The 27,497-nt window shown below is 37.3% G+C and overlaps 2 protein-coding genes across 3 annotated transcripts; both read right to left on the reverse strand.

Moving 5' to 3' along the window:
* Nucleotides 1–5,367: 5,367 nt before the first annotated feature.
* Nucleotides 5,368–11,026, reverse strand: LOC115950261 (histone-lysine N-methyltransferase, H3 lysine-9 specific SUVH6-like). Its single transcript, XM_031067487.1, is given in 8 exon segments — nt 5,368–6,434; nt 6,437–7,466; nt 7,816–8,048; nt 8,051–8,515; nt 9,569–9,710; nt 9,804–9,914; nt 9,984–10,317; nt 10,569–11,026. Coding segments are annotated over 8 exon segments (3,840 nt in total).
* Nucleotides 11,027–18,999: 7,973 nt separating this feature from the next.
* LOC115993942 (thioredoxin-like protein AAED1, chloroplastic) lies at nt 19,000–22,766 on the reverse strand. Of its 2 annotated transcripts, none has more exons than XM_031117945.1 (7): nt 22,516–22,766; nt 22,377–22,423; nt 22,162–22,276; nt 19,901–19,969; nt 19,749–19,808; nt 19,542–19,637; nt 19,000–19,436 (listed from the first exon to the last, which is right to left on the reverse strand). In XM_031117945.1, exons 1-7 carry the CDS (start codon nt 22,636–22,638, stop codon nt 19,317–19,319), a joined length of 630 nt encoding a protein of 209 aa, XP_030973805.1. In that variant the 5' UTR covers nt 22,639–22,766; the 3' UTR covers nt 19,000–19,316. The 2 variants fall into 2 exon arrangements, with proteins under 2 accessions (XP_030973805.1, XP_030973806.1); XM_031117946.1 differs by having other exon boundaries at nt 19,901–19,945; nt 22,516–22,764.
* Nucleotides 22,767–27,497: the final 4,731 nt, after the last annotated feature.

The raw sequence follows: 27,497 nt of genomic DNA on the forward strand, positions 1-27,497 counted from the left end.
GTCTGGCAAGAAAATGGGCAATAGAGTTGCCAATACATTTAACATGAGTATCACTTATCATTAGACCATACTCTGGATGACCAACGTCGACAGCCAGAATTGTTTTGACAATTACTTCTGCATCTCCCTCCACTATTGTCTCAAAGATGCTTTATTCCTTTGCAAATATCAAAGCCCTTCTACAAGCTAGAACTTCCACAGTTGCAGCAAAAGTAAGGATGGGAATTCGTTCAGACAAAGCTACTATAACACAACCATAAGAATCACGAACAACCACACCTAAGCCAGCTGCTCCCACCTCATTGAATATAGCCACGTCGAAGTTAATTTTATAATGAGGGGGAGATCGGGGGGATCCACCTAACTGCTCTGATTAGTTCTGTTGGAGGCCGAACATGATGGGATTGGGCAGTCTGGAAATCTTGCACAAAAATTCCAGCTTTAGTCTGAATCATATTTGCCTTTGTAGTTGGTTCCCCTAACCTGTCAATGTTACGCAAATTCCAGATCAACCAGATGATTATAGCAAAGAAGTTAACATCCACACGTTCTTTTCTTAGGAAACTCATCTCCAACAAATTAGCAAAGAGGGATAATCTGTGCTTAAAGCATTTTTTCAATTCCTCATCAACATCCCAAATAACCCATGACTGTTGACAATTCCAGAGGGTATGTTTTGTATCTTCACAAGCAGATTTGCAAGTTGGGCACTCAGCGTTACAAACCACGTTTCTACGCAGCAAGTTTTGAAGAGTTGGCAAGGGTTCATTAGCAGTTCTCCAAATTAAGTGTTTTACCTTGTAAGGAATTGAAGATTTTTTTTAATTCACTTTCTTTATTTGTTTTCTTTCAATTAATTTTTTCAGAATTTTTTTGGCTGACGTGGATTTTTATTTTTTTATTAAAATGCTTATATGACTTTTTTAATGTTTAGTTATTTGATATTATATTATTATTTTAGTCATGTATAGGTCAACAATGCAAACCATTTGCCACCTATGCATTTTCCGTTAATGAGTTAATGATAGAAACTAAATTAATTGCAAGTTGAAAATAACAAGAATCAAATTACTTATTACCAAAATATAGAGATCAAATTGACTGTAACATCAAAATGTAAGAATTAAAATGGTGTTTTTGACAAAAAATAATAATAACAAAGCAATTCAAAGAATCCAAATGTTATCAATGAGATATGCTATCCACTCGATGATAACAAAACAATTATTTATGCCTACTCTTCCAAAAAGAACAATATGTCAATTCTTATAGGTGGATAATAAACATTGAATGATAAGCTTAAAATATAAAACCATTATTAATACAATTCTCTCATGCCTTTTAAAGTGTGGGAATCCAGCAGAGTTAGAAAGAAGTCAAAGGACTATGCTACTTTGGATTGAATAAGCATCTAGCAATGAAATGAAATGATACTGAGATCAATTTTCCATTATATCTTAAAATTCTAATGAGTGCAAGTGAAGATCTCTAATGTGTATATGAAAGTCCTCAAAAGGAGCATAGTGAATGATAGAAGATTTCAAATGTTTAGAGTTAGGGATACACCATCTGTATATATTATTATAGATATAACAACTGTAAATACTGTGACTGCTGTAAATCCCCATTCCAAAGTAATAATTGTAGAATGGAAACATAAATATATTGTTGAAGCCAATTTCTTGCCCACAAAATACCTTTCCCTGAAACTTGATCCTTCCAATTGCTTTCAAACGCATAATATTGAAGAGTCAAAAGGACAAGAAGATATCAAACTGAATATTCTTAACCAGGTGTATGTAAATCCAACTCAAATCCATCAAAAATAAATGGCATGACACTCTTTGCATCAAATTCTGTTCTGCTAAATTGTGTATTTGTCAAGACAAGATGTTTGTATTTTGTGGTTATTTAAAAGGCTACATAAGAAAAAGTAACAATGATGTAGTCTACATAAGAAAAAGTAACAATGATGTAGTCATGTGAAAATAGGACATCTCAAGTATCAGTAAAGGAACCTTCAGCTTTTGGAGCAATCCTTAAAATGTCAAACTTCCTAAATAAAAAATGATGATACATAAGCCAGGTTGAAGTACACGGACATCCAAAATGCAAAAACAAAACAAATCTTAATCAACAAAAGAAGGGGGGCCTAAGGATCTTACGGTCTCAAAAGAGATCCAGACATTATTGTTCCTCCATTTAAATCACCTAAAATTAGTGGTATCAAATGAAGATATCCAAGTATATACTGCAACGTAATTTGATCAAAAGACATATTTCGAGAGAAAGTCAATTTCAATGGCAAGAAAACATCTTGAAATGCTTCTAAAGAAAATAATAAAAAGAAAGAGACAAAGCACCAGTAACAACACTTAATTTAAAAAAGTAAATTTCATAAACTCAATCTAAACTCACAAAAATAAGAGGAAGACATACATAAAAATAAAGGTTTATAATAGAGGATGGAGCAGTTGATGGTGGTTTTTGGCCATATATGGGCTCTGCCATTTTTGATGGTGCTGTTCTCCTAGGATCTGCCTTTGTGGGTTTTTATCGGTCCTTCCATAGTTCCATTGTGTTTGATGTCTTCTATCTCACCATATTAAAAAGAAAAATTATATTCCTTTAAAAAAATAAAAATAAAAAACAACCATAAAGCTAATAGCTTGCTCAAAATTGAAAATTTTCATTTGCAAAAATTTAATCAAACAGCTATACGGGTTCTGTTTGATGCACTGTTTCGTGGACAGACTTCCACCAACAATTCCAAATCTTTCAACATAACTTTGACCCCACACTATACCTGTATTAATATATTCTTATAGTCATTACAAATTGTACGTTTTTAGACCCCTTAACACAAGTTGTTTAACCTAGTTATTTAGCCAAGTAATTATTTAGATAAATTATTCAGTTCTAGGTTAACACAATAAAATTATATCATGTAAATAATGCTAAAATATAAAGAATACAACGATGTGATAACCTAGGAAAACCTAATCGGTAAAAAACCTGGGAAGATTTAACCTAACTATCCTCAAGGTAAAACAAATTCACTATGAAATAATTGAAATTTTTATAATAGAACTTAGACCACTAACATCCTATTACTATCTCAAGTAGAAAACTTACTACCACGACCACGTAACAGCTCCGAGTCCAAGGACTACTTCTTTTCTTGATCTACAACAACCACAAGTTCTCTTGCTTGTGACTTTGAGACTCCACTCAAAGGTTTCAAATCTTCATTAAAAGTTCTTTATGCAACAACTGAAGAGATCATCAAGTTCTTGACATGAATATTGATCTTGACAACTCTATGTGTGTGTACAAAGGTAAACACCTCTAGATCTCACAAAAGATTCAATACAAAACTCTTCAAAAGACTCACAAAATGTAGCTAGGGTTTTTCCTTTTATATTTGAAGTAAAACACAAAACCCTTTATACTTGAAGCAAAATACAAAACCCTACACGTCATATGGACTTGGGTTGAATTGGAAATTTTGTAGAAAATTAAATCTGCACGAATTTCGATCGATCGAATCTAATTTTTGATCGATCGAGCCTTGCAGATTTGTTCAATACTTTTTGCAATCACTCGATTCCAATTTTACAATTAAACACATTTTGAGCAAGCCTAAACCTAGACTCTATGTTTTGATCATGGTTTGCCAACATATTACAAATTGAAGTTTTAATACATTAGTTTCTAAAGTCTTAGAACCTAACACAAATGGTCACATTAAAATCTAAAACCACAAAAAAAAAAAAAAAAAAAAAAAAAAAAAAAGAGATTTTATCAAAAGAAACTGAAAAGTAGGACCTAAAATCAAAATTTAACCGGACCTCGGTGGAAGGCTGGCCTGACAGTGGTGCAATGAAGAGAAAAATTTGTGTCCCTAGACTTTCTCATAATTTTATAATGCAATTATTCTTAAAAACAAAGTAGAAAAGCTCTCAGGTAGTAATGGTATTCCTAACCAATGATCAAACATCCAAAAACAATACAGTTACAATGTCAGTAATGAAAAATCATGCAATATTCCATAGAATATTCCAAACCAAAAAAAAAAAAATTATAAATTTATCATTTCAAGAGAGTGAAATTTGCCCCTTTCCCCCTAATTTTCGAAATGAATTTAAGCAAACTAAATGATGCTGAGCGAATTCATTTCTCATTTCTTCTTTGTCATTGTACAACTGTCAGTTTACTTTAAAAAAATAAAAAATAAAAGATAGATATTGTTAGGTTCTAAAGTTTAGGATTTTATGTATTTAGAACTCTAATGTGTAATGTTGGCAAACCATGATCAAAACAATATATTTAGAAGTGTTTAAAACTAGCTCAAAGTTGTATGTCAATGTAAAGTTGGAATCGAGTTTAAAGCAGGAAGCACTGTGGCTTTCGGCCTGGCTCGATCGATCGAAGCTTAGGCTCGACCGATCGAAACTCGGGCAGATTGCTTTTCTGCATATTCGTCCAACTCAGCCCTATTTGTTTTAAAACGTTTTTAGGGTTTCTTATTTGTCCTAAGTATAAAAGGCAAACCCTAGCCACGTTTTAGTGTTGCTCATATTGCAGTTTGTGTAAATCTCTTGTGAGATCTAGAGGAGCTTTCCTTTACACAAACTTAGGGTTTTCAAGGAGGAGATATTTTCTACACCTTGATGATCAATTCAGTTGCTATCATTGAAGCTTAAAGACTACACAAGCGGGTGTGCTTGTAGCTGGTGGGAATCCAAGAAAGAAGGAGTCCGTGGATTCGGAGCTTGCACGTGGTCGTGTCAGTAAGTTCTACTGGTTGGTAGCAATAAGAAGTCGAGCGTGGGGGCTTGTAAGTCTTATTGTATGAACTTCAATTCTTTCAAGATAGTGGATTCAAGTTTACCTTGAGGATAGTTAGGTCAAATCCTCCCCAGGTTTTTACCGGTTTGGTTTCCTGGGTGATCATATCTTGTGTTATTTACTTTCCGCTACTTTGCATGATTTGATCTTTATTGTGATAACCTAGACTTGTTTAATTGGACTAAGTAACAACTTGGCTAATTACCTAGGTTTAATCAATTGTTTAAGGGGTCTACAAACTGTCAGATATATACTCAAAAAGCCAATAAACATAGGATCCGAAAGCAAAAAATACAAACGAGAAAGAGGAAATCTAGGACAAAGGTTATCAGTTTTCACTGATTTAATCAACATTCTGGATGATATCCTCAGCAGTGAACTTGGTCACATTTTCCTTATCAGCAGCGGCACAACCCTTAGCCTTGAGGTAGAGAAGTAACTTACAGCCTTGTCGAGGCGGGAGCTTGTTGATGACTTACGGTCTTCATAAATCCAACCTTCTCTAGTTACGCTGCATCAATACATCCTACCAGTGCACTCTATGGAACCACAGAAGCAACTTTTCTTCTTTATATTACCATTCAAATCACGAATCTGATCTATTATGTAGTTGTAATAGTATGTCAGCTCTTGCAAGGGAGGAATGTTCTCAGCAGAAAAGAACATTATGTGAGGAACTCTTTTGTCCTCATGATCATAAAGGAGATTTTGAGCATACAAATTGGGAGAACAGCTGTGGTTGACAAATCTCCCCACATTGGCATACTGCGCTGCATCAATAGTGAAGCCACTATCCCCCACCACAACTTCACAGGAACTTGCGTGCGAATTAGGCATAAGGGACGAGAGTCCATCCCAAAGAGAGCTGTCATTGTAGTTATTCCCGATGTCAAATAGATACTCATCGTTACCAGTTCTTTGATCAGCCTCCTCTTCAAGGAGTTCTCCTATATACTCGCATACAAAACTTCCTGAAGGGATGGAATTAAGGGATCTCACTCCCCATCCCCTAGATTTTGTTTTAAAAATTTCAAGCTGAAATTTGATACCATGTTGACAAACTCTATTGTGGCAAGAAGAAGAGCACTTGCAAGAAGGACCACACTCATAGACTAGGGGCTTTGCTTCAACTATAGCCCCATTACGATTATATGGGATTTTTCCACCATTCTTGACTGCACACAAACACTTCTCAGAATCTGAGCATCCATTGGTACAGTCACAACCCTTAGGAGGGAGAGGGCGGCACCAATTGGGATATATCATTCTAGTTATGTATTTAAACAGTGGAGGTTTCTCATAATCTATGGTGTTCACAGCACAAATGGGAATTAACTCTTTCCTTTGAGAGATATCATCTACGCAGAGACCCTCCTTTATTTTGAACTTTTTAGACTTCTTGACTTCTTTCCAAGCAAGCTCTGGTTGACCAGGAATTCTGTCCAACTGAAACTTGAAAACTAGCTTACCATGCGACCCCAAATCCTGCGAACATTTCTCCACCAAATATAGCCCATCATAAACATACGTTTTTCCATCTTCTGAATCATAGCCACGAATCACCCTAACAGGATTCTTTTCTGCATGCTACTCTTTAAAGCAAGGTTTCCCCGTGCAAGCTTCTGATCCTCAGGTTCTTTAAATGACCTCATCACATTTCCTCCCTGACCTGTATAAATCAAGGAATCTGAATTGTCCAAATCATCAGCGTAGCCCCCAGATGCTACAATGCTAGTTGCAAGGATGAACCCATCATGCTTCACATAATCAATACCACCTTGAATCTGGCGATGAAGGCCAATAATATTAAGCTCAATCCCGTAATGGAACTCATCACCAATTTCAACTCCTGGGACAGATCCCAAGATTTGTTTTCCAGTGTTAACATATTTGCCGTTCTCCCTAAGAATCTTTGACGCTTGTAAATCAAACCTCCTATTGCCACATCCTCGTTCCTTCCCATTTGCTTCATCCTCCTGTAAGAGCTTCCTACATATGGCTTGGAACAGACGAAGTGTCTCCCTCACTTTGCTTCGGGTAATTGCATCACTGTCATGATGTTTAACACTAACACTCTGTTCAAAGTGTGGAAAGTTTACACCAAAACTACATGGTCTTGGAGCCACATAAAAGTCTTTACATTCATCATCATCCTCAAGAGAATCCCTCTTATCTCTACTAACCATTTTACTTATACCATGATTAGCAGTGTTTTCTATAATAGATGGCTTATGTGTTTTTAACTTCACTCCAGAACCTTCGGCTTTATCCTTTGTTGTGATAGCTAACTTATATTTTCCAAGATGCAGAGAATTATGCTTGTTTCCCATGCTTTGACTTGTGACACCAGCTGTATATGGTTTGTAGACCCCTTTACCTTGCTTCCAACAATGACGTGGCATCGCCATCAGACCTTGCACCATGGCACTCTCCATCGCAGGTTCCAAACAGCCAAAATCCTCCTGCAATTGGATTTGATAACCATATATATCAGACAGCTTTCTCTTTAGACTTGAGTCCTTTTCATAAACCACAATCTCCTTCCCCTTTTTTTCCTCCAATCCTCCAATGTCCCTAGATTCTATTTTAACAATTGTCTTGGAGTTGTGGTCAGACTGATGTTGATTACTTTCGGTTTGAGAAGAAGGCCTAGTGCACTTTTCTCTTGTATCATCCTGTTCCACCTTCACCTTAGAAGCCATTCCAAATTCATCTTGCTTCCCTATTTCTTTAGTAGCACGTCTAACAGATTTAGCCTTGATTTTGTCTCCAGTTATCATAGAAACATTCCCCCATAATTTGCTATTCTGTTCATCCCCATCTTGAACATCCTCTACCATTAGCCTCTTCCACAGGCCTGTCATCAGACTTATCTTGACACAAACTAGTCCCCCATCTATCCACAGGCCTGTCATAAATATCAGACTTATCTTGACACAAACTCTTCTTCTTCAGAGAAGCAACATTCCCCCATAATTCGCTATTCTGTCCATCCCCATCTTGAACATCCTCTACCATTCGCCTTAAATCAGCTTTTCTAGTCTCTTCCACAGGCCTGTCATACACATCAGACTTACCTTGACACAAACTCTTGTTCTTCATAGAAGCAAACACTTCCAGACTTTCTTCCTTACTAAGACGTGGAGCATTTCTTCCGCACAAGGGCGGGAAGTCTCTGATGGCTGAAATTTTTCTTCATGGCCAAAAGTTTTAGCCATAGTCTTCTTCAAACCACTGCCAGTGGAAACATCAGATGGTGAACATGATTTTAAACTACTTGGTGAAACGATCTCCCCCTTTGAAGCAGAAGCACCTACCACATGTATCTTCGACACAGGTTCACTCAGAACTACCTTATTCACAGCTTCCAACACTAGTGAGCATATTTCAACAGGTTCAGATTGAACCACATTTTTTTGCTCGAGCACCTTTGCGGGAACCAAAGTTTCTAAAACCTCAAAAGATTGGATTCGATGAGCAAGAGGTCCACATCCTAGTGGAAAATCGCGAACAGTAGAAACCATACACCTCTTAGGCTTAGATGGAGCGGTACGAAACGAACAACCAACATTTTCCATTGCCAATTTTCCTAATCTCCCTACAGAATGACTACTATTTACCAATGTAAGAGACTCTGTATTCTCCGTAACCTCCATTCCAACTCCTAAAACAAAACAAAGCAAAGCAAAGTTCAACAAATGTATGAGACACAATTGAGGCATTTCTGAGTGATAGGCAAACCTGAACCGTTGAAGGAAAACTTCAAATTGAATCATTGCTTTTCATCACAATTCCATCTCCAGATTCAACACATTGGTTTGATCGATCAAAGTGCGGAGTTTTTTTTTGTCCCAAGCAATCCATTGAGGGTATTCTGGACTCTCAGTAACTACTTTTTCCAGTTTCATCTCTGAAGAATTTGTCTGGGCAGCCGAGCAAATTATAGGAAGTAATCTGATACCTCCACGGAATGTAATTTGAAGTGTCTAGAAAGAATTGGAATGAGATTGAGAGGATTTAAAGTAGAGGAAGCCATTGAAGAGTTCAAAGCTGTGTGTTGTAAGCGGGTGTGTGTAACAGTTTTTATCTATATATATATATATATATATATAATCATCACAGATCGTAACTCAGCTGACTATTAAAACAGAATTTTAGTTTGCCATCACATAAGACGCGACTGTGTTATTATATGAAACGACACCGTTTTGTATATATCCGTTAACAATTTTATCCAACTCCTGAGAGAATAGGCAATTTTTTTTTTTTTTTAGAAACAAGACTTCAAATTTTTATTAAGCAGACAAGGCTGGTAAATCAGCCTGTACATATTGGAGAATATCTGGTGGTACATCTTCCATCTAGACATTTAAACTTTGGCTCAAAATTGCCATCCTAGCCAAACTATGAGCTACAATGTTTCCTTGACGACTAACATGAGCGAAGGTAATGCTTGTAAAAGAGAGAGCTAAATCCTGTGCATCCCGAATCAAGAGTCCATGAAGGGATAGGGAGGGACTTGGATTTAAAAGGTCTTTACAGATGGTTTCTGAATCACCCTCTATAATGGCTCGAGTGATGCCTAATTCCTGCGCAAATTCTACTGCCCTTCGCGCTGCCATTGCTTCAACTTGGGCTACCGTTGTTGGCAATGGTATTTGCTATGACAGGGACACCATAACTTCACCTGCTGAGTTGCGAATTACTACACCGATACCTGCTCTGCCCTGCTCTTGAAAGATTGCGCCGTCGTAGTTCACCTTGAGGTTGTCTTCCGCTGGAGGTTTCCATTTCGTATGCTTTCTGTGTTGCTGCTTTGGAAGGTTTGGATGAAGGAGTTGAAACTCAGTTCTGCGTTCCTTAGAGTTTTTCAAAATCTGGTTTAGTGGACATGCTACCTGACCGACCCGTAGCTGGTTTCTTCCATTCCATATCACCTAACTCGTGAATGCCAATAGCATGGCATCCTTGTCTTCCTCCAAGGCACGAACAAAGATCTCTTTAGCTGTCTGTCCCCGCATATCCAAGAGCCACTGCCAATCCGATTCTGAAGCCCAAACTACCTGCACATCAGAACAAAAAAATAAAGCATGTGAGCTGTCTTCGTTGTGCCTCTTGCACCTGTCGCATACTCCATCAGGTATGATTCTCCGTCTGCTCAAGTTGGCTTTGGTTGGAAGAGCTTCTCTGCAAGTGCGCCACACAAAGTGCTTCACTTTGTTGGGAACCTCCATTTTCCATAGCTTTTTCCACCAGCCCGAGGACTGAGATGAGGAGAGAATTGAGAGTGGTTGTGGATTGTTGCTCTCGAAGAGATATCTATATCCAGACTTAACTGAATATTGGCCCGTGGGAGTGAAAGGCCATATTAGTTTGTCCGGTTGGGAAGTTGAACTTAACGGGATGCTTTTGATCGCCTCTGCCTCAGCCAAGTTAAAACAGTGATCAATAATTTCACTCCTCCACCTACGAGTTGATTGATTTATTAAAACCTCCACTGCAGAATTTTGTTGCCCAAAAATCGTTGGGGGAAATAACCTTTGGCTGATTTTTTGTTGGCAGCCAATTATCGCCCCAAATTTTGATTTGTTTTCCATCTCCCACTCTCCATAAACCACCTTTTAACAGCACATTTCTTCCAATAAGAATGCTTCTCCATGCATATGAGGCGGAGGTTGATTCCTTAGCATCCAATATAGAGCCGTTTGGAAAAAAACCTTGCCTTAAACACCCTAAAGAACAAGGACTTATCATCATGGAGTAGCCGCCATGAAAGTTTCGCCAACATTGCTTCATTATACATGGTGAGGTCTTTAAACCCCAATCCTCCTTGATCTTTATGATTGCACAACTCTTCCCATCTCACCCAATGTATTTTCCTCCGGTCTCCTCGTTGACCCCACCAAAACTTTCGAACAAGAGTTTCAATCTCATGGCATAGGGTGATCGGTAATTTGAAACAACTCATTGCATACGTCGGGATTGCTTGAATAACTGACTTGATTAGTACTTCTCTTCCTGCTTGTGATAATAACTTTCCTTCCCATCCTTGTAGTCGCTTCCACACTTTTTGTTTTAATTGGTCAAAGCTGGCTCTCTTGTTTCTTCCCACCAAGGCCGATAGGCCCAAGTACGCCTCGTAGTTTTTCAACTCCGAAACACCAAGTTCTTCCATAATCTCAGATTGTATCTCCAAAGGGGTGGACTTGCTGAAAAACAAAGCTATTTTCTCCTTATTTAATTTTTGGCCAGAGACTCTCTCATAAATAGAGAGTATTTCAAGTACCTTTTGACACTCAAGTTTGGTAGCCCTGCAAAAAAGAAGGCTATCATCTGCAAAGAGTAAGTGAGTTAACTTAGGACCGTTTCAACAAATTGAGACACCCTTCATGTCCCCATTATTGGCTGCCGCCTGAATGAGCCTGTGAAGACCCTCTGTGCACAATAGAAAAAGATATGGGGAAAGGGGGTCTCCTTGACGAATACCTCTAGTGGGAGTAATATGTCCATGTGGTTCACCATTCACAAGCAAAGAATAAGTCACGGACTTAATGCATTCCATAATAAGGGCTACCCATCTGTCATTGAAACCCATCTTCAACATGACATCTTTCAAAAAAGACCATTCCACCCGGTCATACGCTTTACTCATGTCTAACTTTAAGAGCCATGTAACCTGTATTTCCAGAGTTATGGTTTTTCATGTAATGTAAAGTCTCAAAAGCAACCAAGATGTTGTCTGTAATCAGTCTACCCTTCAGGAAGGCACTCTGATGCTCAGAAATAATAAGAGGTAGAACTCTTTTTAATCTATTAGCTAAGACTTTTGAAAAAATCTTATAAAGCACATTACAGAGACTTATTGGTCGGAATTCAGTTACTCTTTCTGGATTTTTAACTTTAGGAATCAAGGTGACAAAAGTGTGGTTAAGGGGTGAAGGTAGAGAGCCCGAGTTTAAGAAATTTAGGATAGTGTCAGTGATATCACCCTTAACCAAATCCCAATAATTTTGGAAGAACAAAGGGGGCATACCGTCAGGTCCTGGGGCCTTTAGGGGCGCAATTTGTTTTAGAGCATTTTCAACCTCCCAAGCTTGGAAATTTTCAGTCAAGGTGGAGTTCATGTCCTCTGTCACCAACTGAGGAATGGAGCTAAGAGCAATAGGCATGCTTTCCGGATTGGCTGAGGTGAATAACTCCTGATAGTATTCTCCAAAAACAGATGCAATTTGATCCGCCTGATTACACCATTGTTCTGACCGGTCCCTGATCCCTGCAATAGTGTTACGCCTCTTTCGAATGGTCGCCCAGCAGTGAAAAAATCGGGTATTCCTATCTCCATCTTTCAAATATAAAGTCTTGGACCTTTGTCGCCACATGCGCTCTTCCTTGTCCATTAGGGAATTTATTTCTTTTTGAATGGCAAGCAAACGGGTTGCATTGCCGCCTTGTAGAGCCAGTCTCTCATATCGAGCTTTTTCCTTTCTTTTTTGGGCCAATTCTTTACGGACTGAACCAAAGTGCTTTTGACTCCAGTTTGTAAGTTCTTTACCACATGAATCAATCTTCTTCAACACCCGTGTATTCTCGGCCCCACCAAAGTTAGATAGCCACACACCCTCAACTACCTCCCCACAGCCTTTGTCCGCAAGCCACATCTCCTCAAATTTAAACAATTTTTTCCCCCGCTGGAAATCCAGATCAGCTATTACAATCCACAGAAATTTGTGATCAGATTTTGTATTGTCAATGTGGTGTACCTTAGTGCCAGGAAAATACGTGAACCATTCTTGGGATGCAACGGCTCTGTCAAGTCTCTCCCACAAAGAAAAACCATTCTGCCAGTGTTTACTCCATGTAAAAGGAAAACCGGTGAAGCCAAGGTCCATGAATCCGCATTCGTCAAGCGTTTCTCTGAATTGCTGCATCTGATTGGATGGTCTTAGCCTACCACCCGCCTTTTCCGTTTGCTTAGTTATCTCGTTGAAATCCCCGGCACACAGCCAAGGAAGAGAACTTTGACGATGAAGATGATGGAGAAGGTCCCAGGATTCAAACCTCCTTTGCGTTTCGGGTTCACCGTAGAAGCCCGTAAATCTCCAAGGCTTGTCTGAATTTTTGTTGATTATGGCATCGATGTGATTCAGCGAAGATGTCTCAACCTCTACTTCAATTCCGTCTCTCCAAAACAGCACTAAACCTCCGCCCTTATTTATTCTTTCTACAAAAAACTTCTGATCAAACCGAATGTGATCTTTTACGTAATTTAGCCTAGCTTCGTCTGCCCATGTAAGGGAGCTTTTGCCTGCACTAAATCCACAAGCTCTTGCACTGCACGGTGGTTCCCAAGCCCCCGGCAGTTCCAAATTATGCAACTCATTGCGACTGGCGGGACTGGAAACCAGTCACCGCCAATACAGGGTAATTCTCTTTATCACTATTTGAAACCACCAGCTTTTTACTTGGTAACTCATAGTGATCAACGATCATGTCAACTGGGCGCTTGCAGCCAATGCAATCATCTGGTGTGGCCTGGGAGCTAACTGAGAGACGTGCCAGGCGCTTCCATGTCGGATATGGAAGTTTCTCTACAGCAACAGTTAAGTTAGCCATATTAGAAATATTTTTTAGAGGTGAAGAATGAACCTTAAGTGAGTCACGTGGCTCTTTTAAAAGTTCACGTGGGCTGTCATGTGCTGCAACAGGGGTGAAAATGTTCCCGTCAAAAGAGTTTATATCTGATAAGGGGGAAGTTTCATTTTAGCCAATCTCCTTATCAATTTCCCTGATTTGTTGGGAGAAAAAATCTCCATTAATCTCTCTATCCCTGATACTGTGCTCCATTTCCTTATTTAAAACCGTGGACTCTGCTGCATTATTATCATTGAATCCCGTATCTTCAGCTTCCAAATTTGGAATTTCCTTATCTGGTTGATCCTCAGCATTCGGTGTGGCAACTGGTATTGGTTTCTGGCGCTCCGCCCTCCGCCGCCGCGTCGAGAGATTTTCCTCTCGCCCCTCATAGAATCCTGACACTCGAGTTACTCTGTTATGCGATGCAGCACTAGGTACAGCCCAAAGCCACGAACCAAATTGTTGAGACTCAAGTTGCAGGGACCCCTTGCTTTGGATCCATAAGTCACAATCCTTGTCGCTATGGTCGAAACATCCACACCAGTAGCAAATGTTTGGCAGACGCTCATATTTGAAGTTCACCCATGTCTTACCACCCTCCTCAAGTTTTATAACCCGACCTCTGCACAGTGGTTGGTAAACGTCAAGGGTAACTCTAACCCTCATGAAGCTGCCCCCCCCCCCCCACCCTCCGAATTCTCCTCTGAACGGTGGACCATACCGATTGACTCACAAATGTCCTCAGCCACTAATTTGCTTTTGTACCGGATGGGAATATTATGAACTTGCACCCAAAAAACTGTTTTATCGAAACTGAGCTCTTCAATAGGGGAGTTTTTGTCATATCTCTGCAGAACCACTAGAGATTTGTCAAAACTCCATGGTTCATTAGCCAAAATTCTATCAACATCTTCCTGATTATCAAAGATGAAGAGGAGTTTATGGTCCCCTTCTCTTTGAATTTTAAAGCCCCTCTTCGCTCGCCAGAGTGGCTTGAAAGTCCTAGCTATGGCTTCCGTATTTAACGCTCGCCGTGTGAGAAAGAAAGCCGCTATAATATGTTCCTGTGATCGACGGTCTTTTTTAATGCAAAGGTCATCGCCTTCCCTTTCCGAAAGGGAAAGGCAATTCCAATGTTTTGTAAGATCGTCCATGGTACTAAAAGAAAAAAAAGAAAAAAAAAAAAACAGACTCGGGGAAGAAGAACACGAGAGAATAGAGAAAGACAGAGGGAAAAAAGTAATGGAGAAGAACAGCAGCCAGAAGAAAAACCGTGGAAGGATACTGTTTCCCAAACCCCAGAAAAAGAAGAACCACTAGCCCTACACGTAACATTGTTACTGAGGGAAGAAAAGCCTTACAAGAAGGGACAAACAATTCTACTGCCTAGGAGAGGAGGAAGAACCTACTTTCCTAGTTACAGAGAAACCCGAAATTAAGTTGTAGTCCTAGTACGAGGGAATAGGCAAATTAAAAGCAAATATCAAAATATAAGAAAATGCAAAAATAATAATAATAATAATGAACATAAATGAAGGTCTTAACAAAATAACCTAATAGACTCTGTTCCCAAGCAAAAATCAATATAATATAAATTTCTAACGGTTCCTTCATTTTCTTCTGATTTTTGAGCAACCAAACAAACTTTTAAGCCAATTCTTAAAGATGTTAAAATTAGTCCTCAAATTTGAAGAAACTCTTCTCCACACATGCATAAAAATTTTGGGCAATTTTCGTTGCTTGAATTTCAAAAATAACCCGAAAATTATCTTGCACGAACATCCTCTATGAAAGATTATGGAGTAAAGGAATAAAGATAAACCATAGTAGTAGAGTTGACTTTGGTTTTCAAAGGAATCAACAAGGGAGGGGACGGTAAAGATTAAGTCTAATGCCACAAACTTTTTCACAATTTTACTACAACTTTGCTAGGTGGTAATTCGTGAGTGGTAAAATCATGGACCCACTATCTTATTTCCACCACTTACAACTCACCACGAAGCAAAGTTATGGCAAAGTTGTAAAAATGTTTATAGTACTCAACTTACTTTGAAGGTAAAATATTATGAACAATTTTTAAGAAGTTTTCTCAATGGGAATTTGCCCAGGCAAAATATGAGACTTGATGTAAGAGAATACATTTTTGCAGCCAAGGAAAATGAGGTCATGTTGATGCTATGACTTGTTCATTAGGATAGAAACCCTAGTTTTAAAATATACTATTTAAGTACTGTTTTATAATAAACTTATAAAATATATATTTTATTTGAGAATAAATTGCATTGGTGTAACAAACATCAAATAGAAAATAATGACACTTCAATAAAAAATTATCTTCTAACATATCAATTGTGTTATAATGACATTTGTAGTTATATGTATTGAATTGTTAGCATATGATTTTTTTATGAAATTGATCTGCAATATAAGTAAAGAGTTTTGTAAGTGATTTTGCAATTTCATTAACGATAATATTAATAATTTTAAGAAAAAATTGTTAAAAGTAGTTTTTACCTTTGAGAGATTATTGAATACCTCTTTGTATATTTTGTTTTAGTGTATTGTTGTTTTTCTTTGTTGTTGTTCTTTATTAAAATATTTACACTCTTAGGATTTGTTACTTGAGATAAAGCAAAGTAAAATTGGCCATGTCTCCTCAATTTCCCCATCTTTGGCAATGGCTGGTACAGTCCCATATCCAATATTAAGTACCCATTTTTTAAATTCTAAGATTTTATTTCTTGATGCAGTGGTAGTCAATTCTTCATTTAGTCTCATGTTTTTGGTAAGGAGAAAAACTTGACAATAATTCCATAAATGTGATCTATTGATGGAGCCCAATAAAATATCTTGTCTTCTCCCATTTGAAACAACATAAAATACTTGTCTGAAATCTCCTCCAATTATAGCATTTCGTCCAAATGGAGTATTTTTTAGGATTGTATCACTGATTGATAGGATATTTTTTCGGGATTTATCAACCGCTTCAACTGTGCATCTATGATCCATAGGTGCTTCATCCCATATTTTTAAGCTTGTCAAAGAGATCAACTCTACAAGTTATGTACCATGTTTGATGTACATGTTGCATTCTCCAGAGGATTTATGGGGCAAGATTTGGAGCCCAAGCCCAAATGTATGGAATCCTAGTCTAATAAGCCCAATACAATGAATTTCGTAGAGTATGAGTCAAAGAACTAGGTCTAGATGAGTTGGGCAACGGCTAGCATGGAGTTAAAAATCAATCAAACACAAATAAAAGTCATTATTGCTAAAGGACATTCGGTCCGAGGAGACCAAAATTTGACGTATACAGATCACAATATTAAGATTATTTAACATGCTACAGTATTCTCTCTCTTTCTTTCTCTGCCCCCCCTCTTCATGGGAGCTCTTCCACATTATATAGCTCTTTTCTGATCATCTGGACCTTACACTTGTCGATCATCTGGATCCCCACTTGAGTACCCATACCATCAGACACCCCTTTTAGCCCTTTGTGAGTAGCCAAGGCAGCACTGTTCAGGGGTCTTCTTCACATTAATGCGGCTAGAAAAGTAACTGCAATGCATTTAATGTGGTGGTAACAGTTTTTCCTTAGATATTTTGAGTTTTCTTCCCTCTCACGTGTTCAGGGGGCGCATCTCAATTGCTAGAGTATACACCTGGTCTGCGTTTGCCGTGTCCGAGGAGGAGTTCCTCCTCGAACCTTCTTCCCTTTGTCCCCCACTAATGAGACTTGTAATGTGGATCATCTAAGTCGTATTCTCCTCCTCGAACTTGTTAGTGTCCTCAAACAAGGTCCAAGGCCCAATACATTATTTTGGGCCCTAACCCCTACAATAAATATTTTTGCTAACTTACCTTTTGGATTCCTAAAAAAGATTGTATTGTTTTCATTTCGGTACAACAAAAATTATATATATATATAGCAATATATATTACATTTATGATTATTCTTTTCATAAATGAAAATATAATTATAAAATACATTACTCTTTATTAAATTAGTCAAAATTGTAAAAAAACAAATTTAATGAAATCACCCTAAAAATATCATCAAGCACAACGCATGGGTCCGCGACTAGTTAAGATATTAATTATAGAAGTTTTATTGTTTAGATTGCTTTACAAATGTTATGTTACCGTAGTTGATGGTGAACTAGCATATAACTTGTCCTTATGCACTAGAGATAGTCAGTATTAGAAATGATAAGATAATCATCTCGACTTTTGAACTGAATATTATAAATGAGTCATTTTGTACTAAAATGAATAATTGGTGTATAATTATATTATTACAATTAGAAGCTAGCTTAGATTTTGATTGTACTTTGACTTTAAGAACTCAAAAGGTAAAGTACATAATTGTCACGACTGTTAGAGAGGGTATCTAACGATCCTTGGGTATGTGACAACAGTCAAGGCAGATTGTATTGCATGGTGTCAACAAGGATACCTAACAACCCTTAGGTATGTGACAACTGTCAAGGAGAATTGTATCGCATAATGTCAGAGAGGGTACCTGACGACCCCCTGAGTACATGACGACTGTTTGGGCAAATTGTATCACATGGTGTCAAGAAGGGTACTTGACGACCAATAGGTATGTGACCACTCATTAGCAACATGACGACTCTCATGTGTTAGACTTTCCACATACACAAGCTTTTAGTGGAAGGCGGGTTTTATATTTGCGAGACTATGTCCAGGGTCGTCAATCTACTTGGGTTGTCAGATGACTTGGATATCTTCTAGGGATTTATCAATTGCTTCAAATGCGTATCTATGATCCATAAGCACTTCATCCCATATTATTAAGCTTGTCAAAGAGATCAACTCTGCAAGTTGTGTACCTTGTTTAATACATGTTACATTCTCGAAAGGATTTATGGGTACTCAAAATACTAAGAGGGTGTTTGGTCACTGATTTCAAAACATAGTGTTCGGTGTTTAAACACTGAACACTATTGTTCAAAAAAAAAAAAAAAAACGTTTGGTGGACCATTCCGGAACAGGGGTGTTTGAAAAATATTGTTCAAAACATATGTTTAAAACAATGGTTTTTGAAATCACCTTCGGACTGATTTTTAACAACAAAAACTAGTGTTGAGTGGCACTTTCGTAATTAGGTTGAACAATATTATGGACCCACCGGTCAGCTTTTTGAAAGAATTGTCTACTCTCTCACCCAAAAAGACAGCAACCCAGCAGCATTTAAAAAATATTTTATATTTATTTTGTACTTTGCTGATTTAAAAAATATTTATTTTGTACTTTGTTCAGCTTTTTTTTACCATCAAACACATATTTTATATTTTTGAACACTGAAACATGTTATTTAAACCATGATACCAAACACATTTTTTTGTTTTATAAACACTAAAAACATGTATTTCAATAACACTTTTTAAACTACAATTTTCACATCTTTTTAAACAATAATTTTTGAACTCTATAACCAAACGGGCCCTAAGTGAGTTGTACGCCCTAAGGGTTATAAGAGGGCAGATATTCTTGAAGATGCAACAACCAACACTAAATAGTACAAGGTCACTATTTAATGCAATTCGTTTATTCCCTTAAATTACAGTTTTATTTGTTCAGTTGGTCAGCAACCTAGATAAAAATAAGATACATATAATCACAACAGAGTATATGCATTTGACCAGCTATACAGACCTATATAGAGGTGATACTATATGTTCGCTGCCATGATTCTACTAGGCAGAAATTATTTGATTATGCAAGTGTCACCCACTAAAAACTTATCAACAGCATTTCAAAATACGCTTCACCAGATCAAATATGAAGCAAAAGCTTGCACTGCCTTATGCAACTGGAACTTTGCAGCAGACATCAAAAATATCATCTAAAGGGGCATGATCACCTGTTCCTTCATCTTTCCGTGCATACAGCAACTGCTTCCCTTTAAAGACAAACATCCCTCCCTAATAAAAACAAAACAGAGAAATAAATACATGCAAATGCCTTGATTAAATAAATTGAAGGAGGTAATAGTTGGTCAATGTTTCATTATTGAACAGAAACCGAACCTGTTGCAGTACACTACTTTTATCATCTGCGATGGCTTTAATGGTGTAGTTCTTTACTGCCTTCTGCAGAGCCCCAAATCTTGAGAACACCTTGGCCTGATGCATCAGAGTTAAGGCAGAAAAATCATCCTATACACCATGTGAAACTGAGTATAATCCTACTCTCCCAAAAAGACAACTTTACAAAAACCTTGAAAAAATGCTTACAATAGCCGGAGTGAAAAATGTACGGCCAAAACCATAGTATAAGCCCAAAATGTCATAAGCCTGAAATAAATTACGCTTCAGTCAGACTTTACAATTGCTAATGAGGAGATATCACGAATGAAAATCATATGAACTACTACACAACATTTTACCTTGCGCTCAGGATCGGCATAGAGGCAATCCATTGGAAATGGTAACTGAACATCAGGGAGAAGAATCAGCTTCAAAGATCAAGTAAAGGCCAATTGTAAAACTGTTTTACCTTAAAAGAAACAAAATGCAATGATGACTTCAGATCCGCCAGTAGTATCAGCAGAAATATTGCCATTTCCATTGTATTAAAAATCTATTGGCAATTATGTCTCCAATCTGAAACATTATTCTATAATCTAAAGCCATGTTGGCATTTCAACTATGTCATTGAAACTTCAATATATCCAACATTGATTGACCAAATATCTGTTTTAAGGACAAACTCATTTCATTTTTCAGGAAGAGGAAAGCAATTTTTTGTTGGATTGAGGCAGGCATACTACCCAATATGATAAATGAAACATGCTACTATGCTAGATTAACTTCTGAAGTGCAGCAAAATGATGTTTTTAAATCGAGTGTCCAAATGTGACTTGACACGTCTTTCCAAGAATTATGACGCGAGATACAACTATATGAAAATAATGAACAACTGTAACAAATTTCACTATGATAAATTAAACATGCAAGTGTTTAGCGACCATTAACAAAAGAAAAAACTTTACTTTAGGACCTGTCCTTTATAACTAAGCAGTCTGATAGTGTATTTAGAAGTGTATGGGAGAGGAGAGTAGAGGATAAGAGGGGGAAGGAGAGGAGAGAGAGTAGGGGAATGCTTAGCCCTCCCATTGTTTGGATCTTTTAAAATTAAGTTGGGAATAGATATCCCTCCCCTTTATTTTGATGTTTTAAAATTTAAGACGGGGAAGGAAGTAATTATATAAATTGACAATTATGGCCCCTTCCCCCTTAAATAACATCCAACCAAACAAGGTTTATTAAACCGTATTCCTCTCCTTCTCTTCCATCCAAAGAAGCTGTAAATATTGAACTTTATTGGTAATAATAGCTTAAAACAACCTCCATTTAATAGTAAAGCAATTAATGATGTATGCCACAGTCATGTCACATGGTATGCTTATTTAAACAAATATGAGTCCACCATAATAGCCATGCTTGATGAGACAAACCAGATAAACCAAACAAGGTTCATTAAACCCTATTCCTCTCCTTCCCTTCCATCCAAAGAAGCTGTAAATACTGAGCTTTGTTGGTAATAATAGCTCAAAACAACCTCCATTTAATAGTAAAGCAATTAATGATGTATGCCACTGTCATGTCACATGGTATGCTTATTTAAACAAATATGAGTCCACCATAATAGCCATGCTTGATGAGATGAAACCAGATGACTTTCAGCCCATTATGCCTAAAATTCTTTAAAGTTTTAAAGACACCTTTCAAACATATGAACAACACCAATGGTCATAGTCATCAATCATGCTTATTTTTTAGTGTCGCTCTTTCATTAAATAAGCAAGCCACAAGACATGGTAGTGACTGGCCATATACAATTTCATTCTTTTTCACTGCAAGAAAGTTAAATGAATACCAAAACAGGACAAAATCACTACCTTAGAAATAATATCAAAGAGTCGAGACAACCAACCTGATCTTTGAGCACAATTCATAGGCACTTTAAGTGTGTGTTTGGATACCAATGAAAAATTAAAATTATTTTACTACTCAGCTTATTTTTTCTACTATTCATGGTCCCACGGTACTTTTTGATACTATTCATGAACCCAATGTACTATTTCAACTAACTTTTACCTTCATCTAAGCCCTTGTCTAACATAGAAATTTTTTTTTTCTTTTATCCAATTATGATTGTCAAGGCTAGCAACATTTTTTAAGCACTTCCATTGCACCAACACTCAAGATACTAGGCACATTTAAACGATACAAGCCCTTTAATATGGTGAATGTGCAATTGGGAAGAGTAGTGATGACACCATCCAACTAAAAAATGGGAAATGATTTTATCAAATGAAGGCTATCTCGACAAATTTTATCAAGTGAATGTGCTATTGCTCAGAGTACTTGATCTGGGTTTCAATTCATCTAACCAAAAATTTTCAGAGCAAAAACATAGCTATCTCGTCAAAGCTTTCAATTTTCTAAATTAAAAGTAAAAATAAGTGCTAAAAAAAAGTGTCAATTAGAGGTTCAAGCCATAGCCCATTGGTCCTGGCACCCTTTGTGGTGCCAACGTATGTGGTTCGAACCCCGCCTCCGCCCTCCCCCACTATTTATCACAAGTGTATCAAACTAGTCCCGAAAATACATTCAGGTAACATGAGAAGAGAAAGAAACAGACCCGGTCTGCAAGAATCCGAGCTTTGTCAGGAGTGCCAACGCCAATTGCCACCAATTTGACACCAGCTGCGTCGAATTTTGGCTTCGCTTCTTTCAGAGCAGAAGCAAGTTCCCAACTTTAAAAAACAACCAAAATAGCTAACAAGTAACTTTTTGGATTAAAAAAAAGCATTGCCAAGAACCAGGTGTGGACTGTGGAGACTAATAGGTAATTACCTGCAAGGGCATCCAAAGTGCCTCAAAAGTGCAACAACAGCTATTCCCTGAAAGCAAAAAAATAGAGCTCCAATCTTGAGAAATGAAACCCAAAAATGGAACGAAGAAAGGGAGTGAGATTATGAACACACACACACACCTGGTTCTGATCCCAGAGGTCCTTGAAGAAGACGGGGTCACCAGCAGCGGTGAAAATGTTAACATCACCGAGGGTGTCAGCGATATTTGGGCTGAACGGCGAAGTGGAGGCCCTCACATCCATGGCTTCGGATTTCTCGACCCAGGTTGGAACTTGGAAGAGACCAGGACACTATCAATGGAGAAGGACAAGAGAACTAGCCTTAAAGTGTACCACTCTACCAGGAATAATGGGTGGTGCGGATTTAAAAGCGGAATTCTACGCTGCATTTAAATTTGCTAACCTCCGTCTACCCATCTGGTTATCCGTCACATCATTATTCTTTTTATTTTTTATTTTTAAATATTTTACAATATTAAATTTATAAATATATTAATTTTACAAATTTATTACGTACGATTTTACTTTTAAATATTCATTTACTACCTTAAAATATTCATTTACTTTAACTCTAATGCTATAACTAAATAATAAATTAATAAAAAAGTAAAACAAAAAAATATTGCCTATTCATATTCATTTAGGCGATTTTAATTTTAGATATAATTTTGTCTTTATATATTTATCTATTTTAATTTAAATATTTATAATTGAAAAATGAAAATAATGAAAAATAATAATAAAAATATCTCTAAAAAAGTAATTATAAATCCTGTTTAATCTTTGATAGCATAAAAGATACAACCTAACAACTTCCACTTGGGAAGAGTCTGAATCAAGTGCGTTATAGATCTTCTACTAGAGGTTTGTACCCCTATTATCTTATTATTAACTTATTATATGTGTTCCTTGATGCAACTATTTTTTTTATCATTTTATTTACAATACTAAATGCTTTTAATGAAAGATGTTTGTTGTCAATCTAATTTGGGGGAAAATCATGTTATAAATAAAATATAATGAATAACAATTTGTGTAGTTGAAGAAGATGATCTTTATGCGGTTTCCTTTCACTGTTTGTGAGGAGTGGAAGAGTCCCCATCTAAGCCTTAAGTCTAAGAAGTAACTGGGCCGCAGGAAACGAATGGGGCCTAGCTTATATAATAGAAGGAAGGCCCAGGGGACAAGAGGCTGTGAAAGAAAGAAAGAAAGCTAGACCATCCTAAGTACTACAGAAGAAGAAAGCGACACAAGAAAGTCATTCTAGTGGAGATAGTAAGGAACTAGCCTTACGAAAGGAATGGTAAACAGATGATCCACGTATGGATTCCAGGAGATGCCTGGAACCATGGGAAACTTCCAGAACATGCAAAAAGGTTGAAGATTTTTGCCTCCGCATTAATGATGGGGTTCTTACCTAATCTCTGCCGCATTAAATGCATATAAGACAGTCTGAACAGTACAAACAACCCCCAAAAGACAAAATTCCAAGAGAAAGGTGGGGAGGAAACCAATAATGTAAAGGAAAATATCCCTGAGAATTTGGCTAGTAACAAGACAGCTGTAGAGATAAGAGCAAAGAAAAAAAAAAAAAAAACAATCTGAAAGAAAGATAGAGAGAAAGTGTGTGTAACACTAGGGGAACGAAAGAATTTCCTGTTGTAACATCTGAGTAGAAATTGAAACACGTGGTCAAAGAAATCAACTATTTGAGTTTCCTATTGTGGAGTGTTTATTTCCTATTGTTACTTATAATTAGTTTTGTGAGACATTATAGTGGTGATCTGCGGAGAATACCTCAGGGGCCAATTTTTGTCCGCTCACACTGTTTATAAATATTTTATTTAACAAATTAGCAACAAATTGTTATGTCTTTGTTATATGATGTTCCTAGATACTTAAGTAATTGTTTTAAGCGTTCAAGAATATTTTATATTTCTCTTTATCTTCCTTATCTCATTAGTGTATTTTTTAGATTTATAAGAAAATAAATTCAATTTTGTGTTTAAATCATTTATTCATCTATTAATGATTCATATATTGGATTAGATTATGAAAATATTTACATAATACTACTTTTTTCCTCTTTGGAATTGTACTCTTGGATTAGATTATAATCATCATATATAAAGTTACAACCATCACTTTTACTTGGGATTAACCACATGTTTCTATAGCATGACTTCAAAGCCCAATCACAAGTTAAAATTTTGATTACGCATTTGATATTTGGCTTGATCACTGTTAAGGTCCAAAATATCACAATATTGTATCAAGGCCCAAAACAATACCAAAAAAAAAAAAAATTTGAAATTTAAGAACCATTTGGACTTTCAAGGAAAGGGTAAGGCCCAAATTCACTAAAATAAGTAGGAAGGGGCCCAAACCCATGAACGGGTAAGCTTTGGGCCTTATGAAACAAAGAAAAAAGGAAACTCAACTTAGCCCAGCCCTTAAGAGAGAAAATTGCTGGGGAACTCAAAGAGAAAGCTGAACCAGGATACCTGGGGATTCCCAAAAACCTGGGATCCTCGGGATATGCAGTAGGAGACCAGCTGGGATTGAGACAGCTCAAGGGAGCATGCCTATGAATATAAAGAACGAAAGCAGATTTGTCCCATCAACCACCCAATGATGCTGAAAAAGGTAGAGGACTTGGGAACTAGCACTTCATGAAAAAAGGTCTGGTACCTTAGGGAACCCAAGAAGATGGACCATGAAGAAAAGTGACTGGGGATCTTTTAGCCTGATAGAAAGTGATGATGTAAAAAATCAACAGTTGAGCTCTTCATCTTAACGAACGGACAAAGCTGTGATTGGGGTCGTCTTTGTTGAAGGAAAAACCTGCAAAATGAATTGGGTGGAAAAGTAACACGCCAATGTGGTGTTAGCCAAACTGCCTCCAATACTTAAGTCAGTAAAGGAGAAAGATTTTAGAGAGAAACAGACTAGAGAGTGATTTCATAGAGTATTTTGTGTGTACCTTTAACTTTTGTTACCTTCTCTTTTATAATTGAGTGCTTGTGTGGGTCCTTTTTTTGGACAATACCCAGGCCCAAGTAGAAACAAAGATCCTGGGCCCTTTACTTGTTGTTTGGTGGATTGGTCTTGGTTCACCGCAGCTAAATAGGGTTGATTACAAACCAAGTTATGCGTAAGTCACATAAAGCTCCTCAAGGCAAAAATGCAATTCCTCCTAAGAAATAAAATACCATTATAAGTGTTTTAGTGTCATAAAATGACCCTTTACTCTTACGAGACAAGTAAAATAATTATTCATAATATTCACAATAAGAAAGAGATTGAAATAGAGTATTTAAGGCTTATCTTTTATTGTGTAAACATTTAAAAGAATTCCTTCACTTGGTACCCTAGACATACTATCGTGGTACCTTAGACGTACTAGGCCTGTAATCCCAGAATGCTGATTCTCTGAACTATACGATCTTTCTCCATGCTTATTATGCAATAGAGTTTTATCATTTCCCTTTACCTCTATAGGTCCTGCATAAGAACACGCTATACAATACACATATCTTCAAATAATTGTTAGTTTCTTAGATTAGGATATACATTTTAATACATATACATATATGTAGATGAATTTCATGAGAATGAGTCAGCCACGAGAATCCTAGCCCCAATTCTCACAGACTTAGTGCTTTTGCATAAGACACGTTGGATTTGGAACTCAAGTTCAAGTGGCTTTGCTTAGGCATTGCCTTCCAAGATAGTTAGGTGAGGAGGATTTGTGGGAGAGAGTGATATCTAATGTATGCATGTTTTGGCATATGTTTCTTTGGAGACTAAGTGGTATTTTGAATGATCTCAAGGATATGGGACGAATTCCCACTCCTTGGCTCTCTCTTGTTTTGTCCCTCTTTTCTTTCCCCTCCTTTGCTGGGCTCTTAAAACTCTAAGAATATATCTTTTGAACCTCTGAAATCTCTCTGTGAATCCCCATTTTTCTCCCCCCTGAATCCCCTTTCTTCCTCCCATTCTGCTATGCCTTAGTGTTCTTTTTATAGTGGACATGGTTTGGTACCCCGAATGAGGACGTCTCTGGTTTGCTGGGTAAAACCATGTCCTCTGGAACCTAGTTTTTGTTGGATTTTTAATGTCTTTTGTATACATCTTAGTTTTCCCATGTGTTAGCCAAGGTCCTCTTCTCAAGGTTTCAAAAGGACACGTCAAGGTCCTAGGGCCTTGATGCTTTTCTTGCTGCATATCCTCTAACTGAGATCCTTGCTGCATGTCCTTTGGCCTGACCGAGATCCTCTTCTTTTTTCTTTATTATTATTATTTCTTTCTTTTTTCAGTCTTTTTAGGACTTTAGGCCTTCATGGTCTTTCTTAACTTCATGAATTAGGCCTTCTTTTGTTAAGACTCATGGTCTTTCTTTACTTTTCATGGATTGGGCTTTCTTGTGAAATTTTGGTCCTCAACGATGCCTACTTAATGGGCAATGAATTGCTGTATTTATGTTCAACGGCTAGTGCGTTAAAAAATCTTTTTCTGAAGTTCACTACTCATTTTGTGACCGTTACTCCATCCGTTATGTGTTATCATCAATGAGTGTAATAAATGCCTGACGTCGTCTCTTAGTTAATGATAGTATCATCTTAATGATGATCGTAAATTTCTAACTTATCAGCTGCCCCATTGTTCAAATCTTTGTCTGTTGGAGGAGATGAGAACATATTCGTTTGACGCTTCGTATTCCGTGTACTGCGCATTTATGACAAGTTGATTTTTGAGTAGTTGAGTGCCACATGTATGGTCAAGATGCGTTCGACGTGCAGACATTTCTCAGTTTTCCTGCACGTGCTTCAGCCAGTTATTTCATATTTTTCCCTCCAGTTCCTTTCTTCTACAATCTTTCCTTGTTCAGTTTTTATTCTAGGGTTTGTCTCTCCTTCAAGCTTCCTTTCTCTGTCCTGCATTCCCTGGAAAGTTCTTCGTGCTCTTGCTTCTTTTTCTGTTCTTCCATGGTAGATTACTCTATTGTTAGGGTTGATTTTCCTTCAATAGCTTTTCTTTTTGCTCGCCTAGGTTATTTACTCGAGTCTGTAGAGGGAGAGTGCCTCAAGTGGGTCAATCTC

Source organism: Quercus lobata, chromosome 6 (genome assembly GCF_001633185.2).
Source record: "Quercus lobata isolate SW786 chromosome 6, ValleyOak3.0 Primary Assembly, whole genome shotgun sequence".
Lineage (NCBI taxonomy): Eukaryota > Viridiplantae > Streptophyta > Magnoliopsida > Fagales > Fagaceae > Quercus > Quercus lobata.

Coding starts and splice junctions, on each gene's coding strand:
- LOC115993942 (XM_031117945.1), bottom strand. CDS start 22,638: ATGGATGTGAGGGCCTCCACTTCGCCGTTCAGCCCAAATATCGCTGAC. Junction 19,638..19,748: donor CATTTTTCACTCCGGCTATT/GTAAGCATTTTT, acceptor CTGATGCATCAG/GCCAAGGTGTTCTCAAGATT. Junction 19,437..19,541: donor AAAGTAGTGTACTGCAACAG/GTTCGGTTTCTG, acceptor TGTTTTTATTAG/GGAGGGATGTTTGTCTTTAA.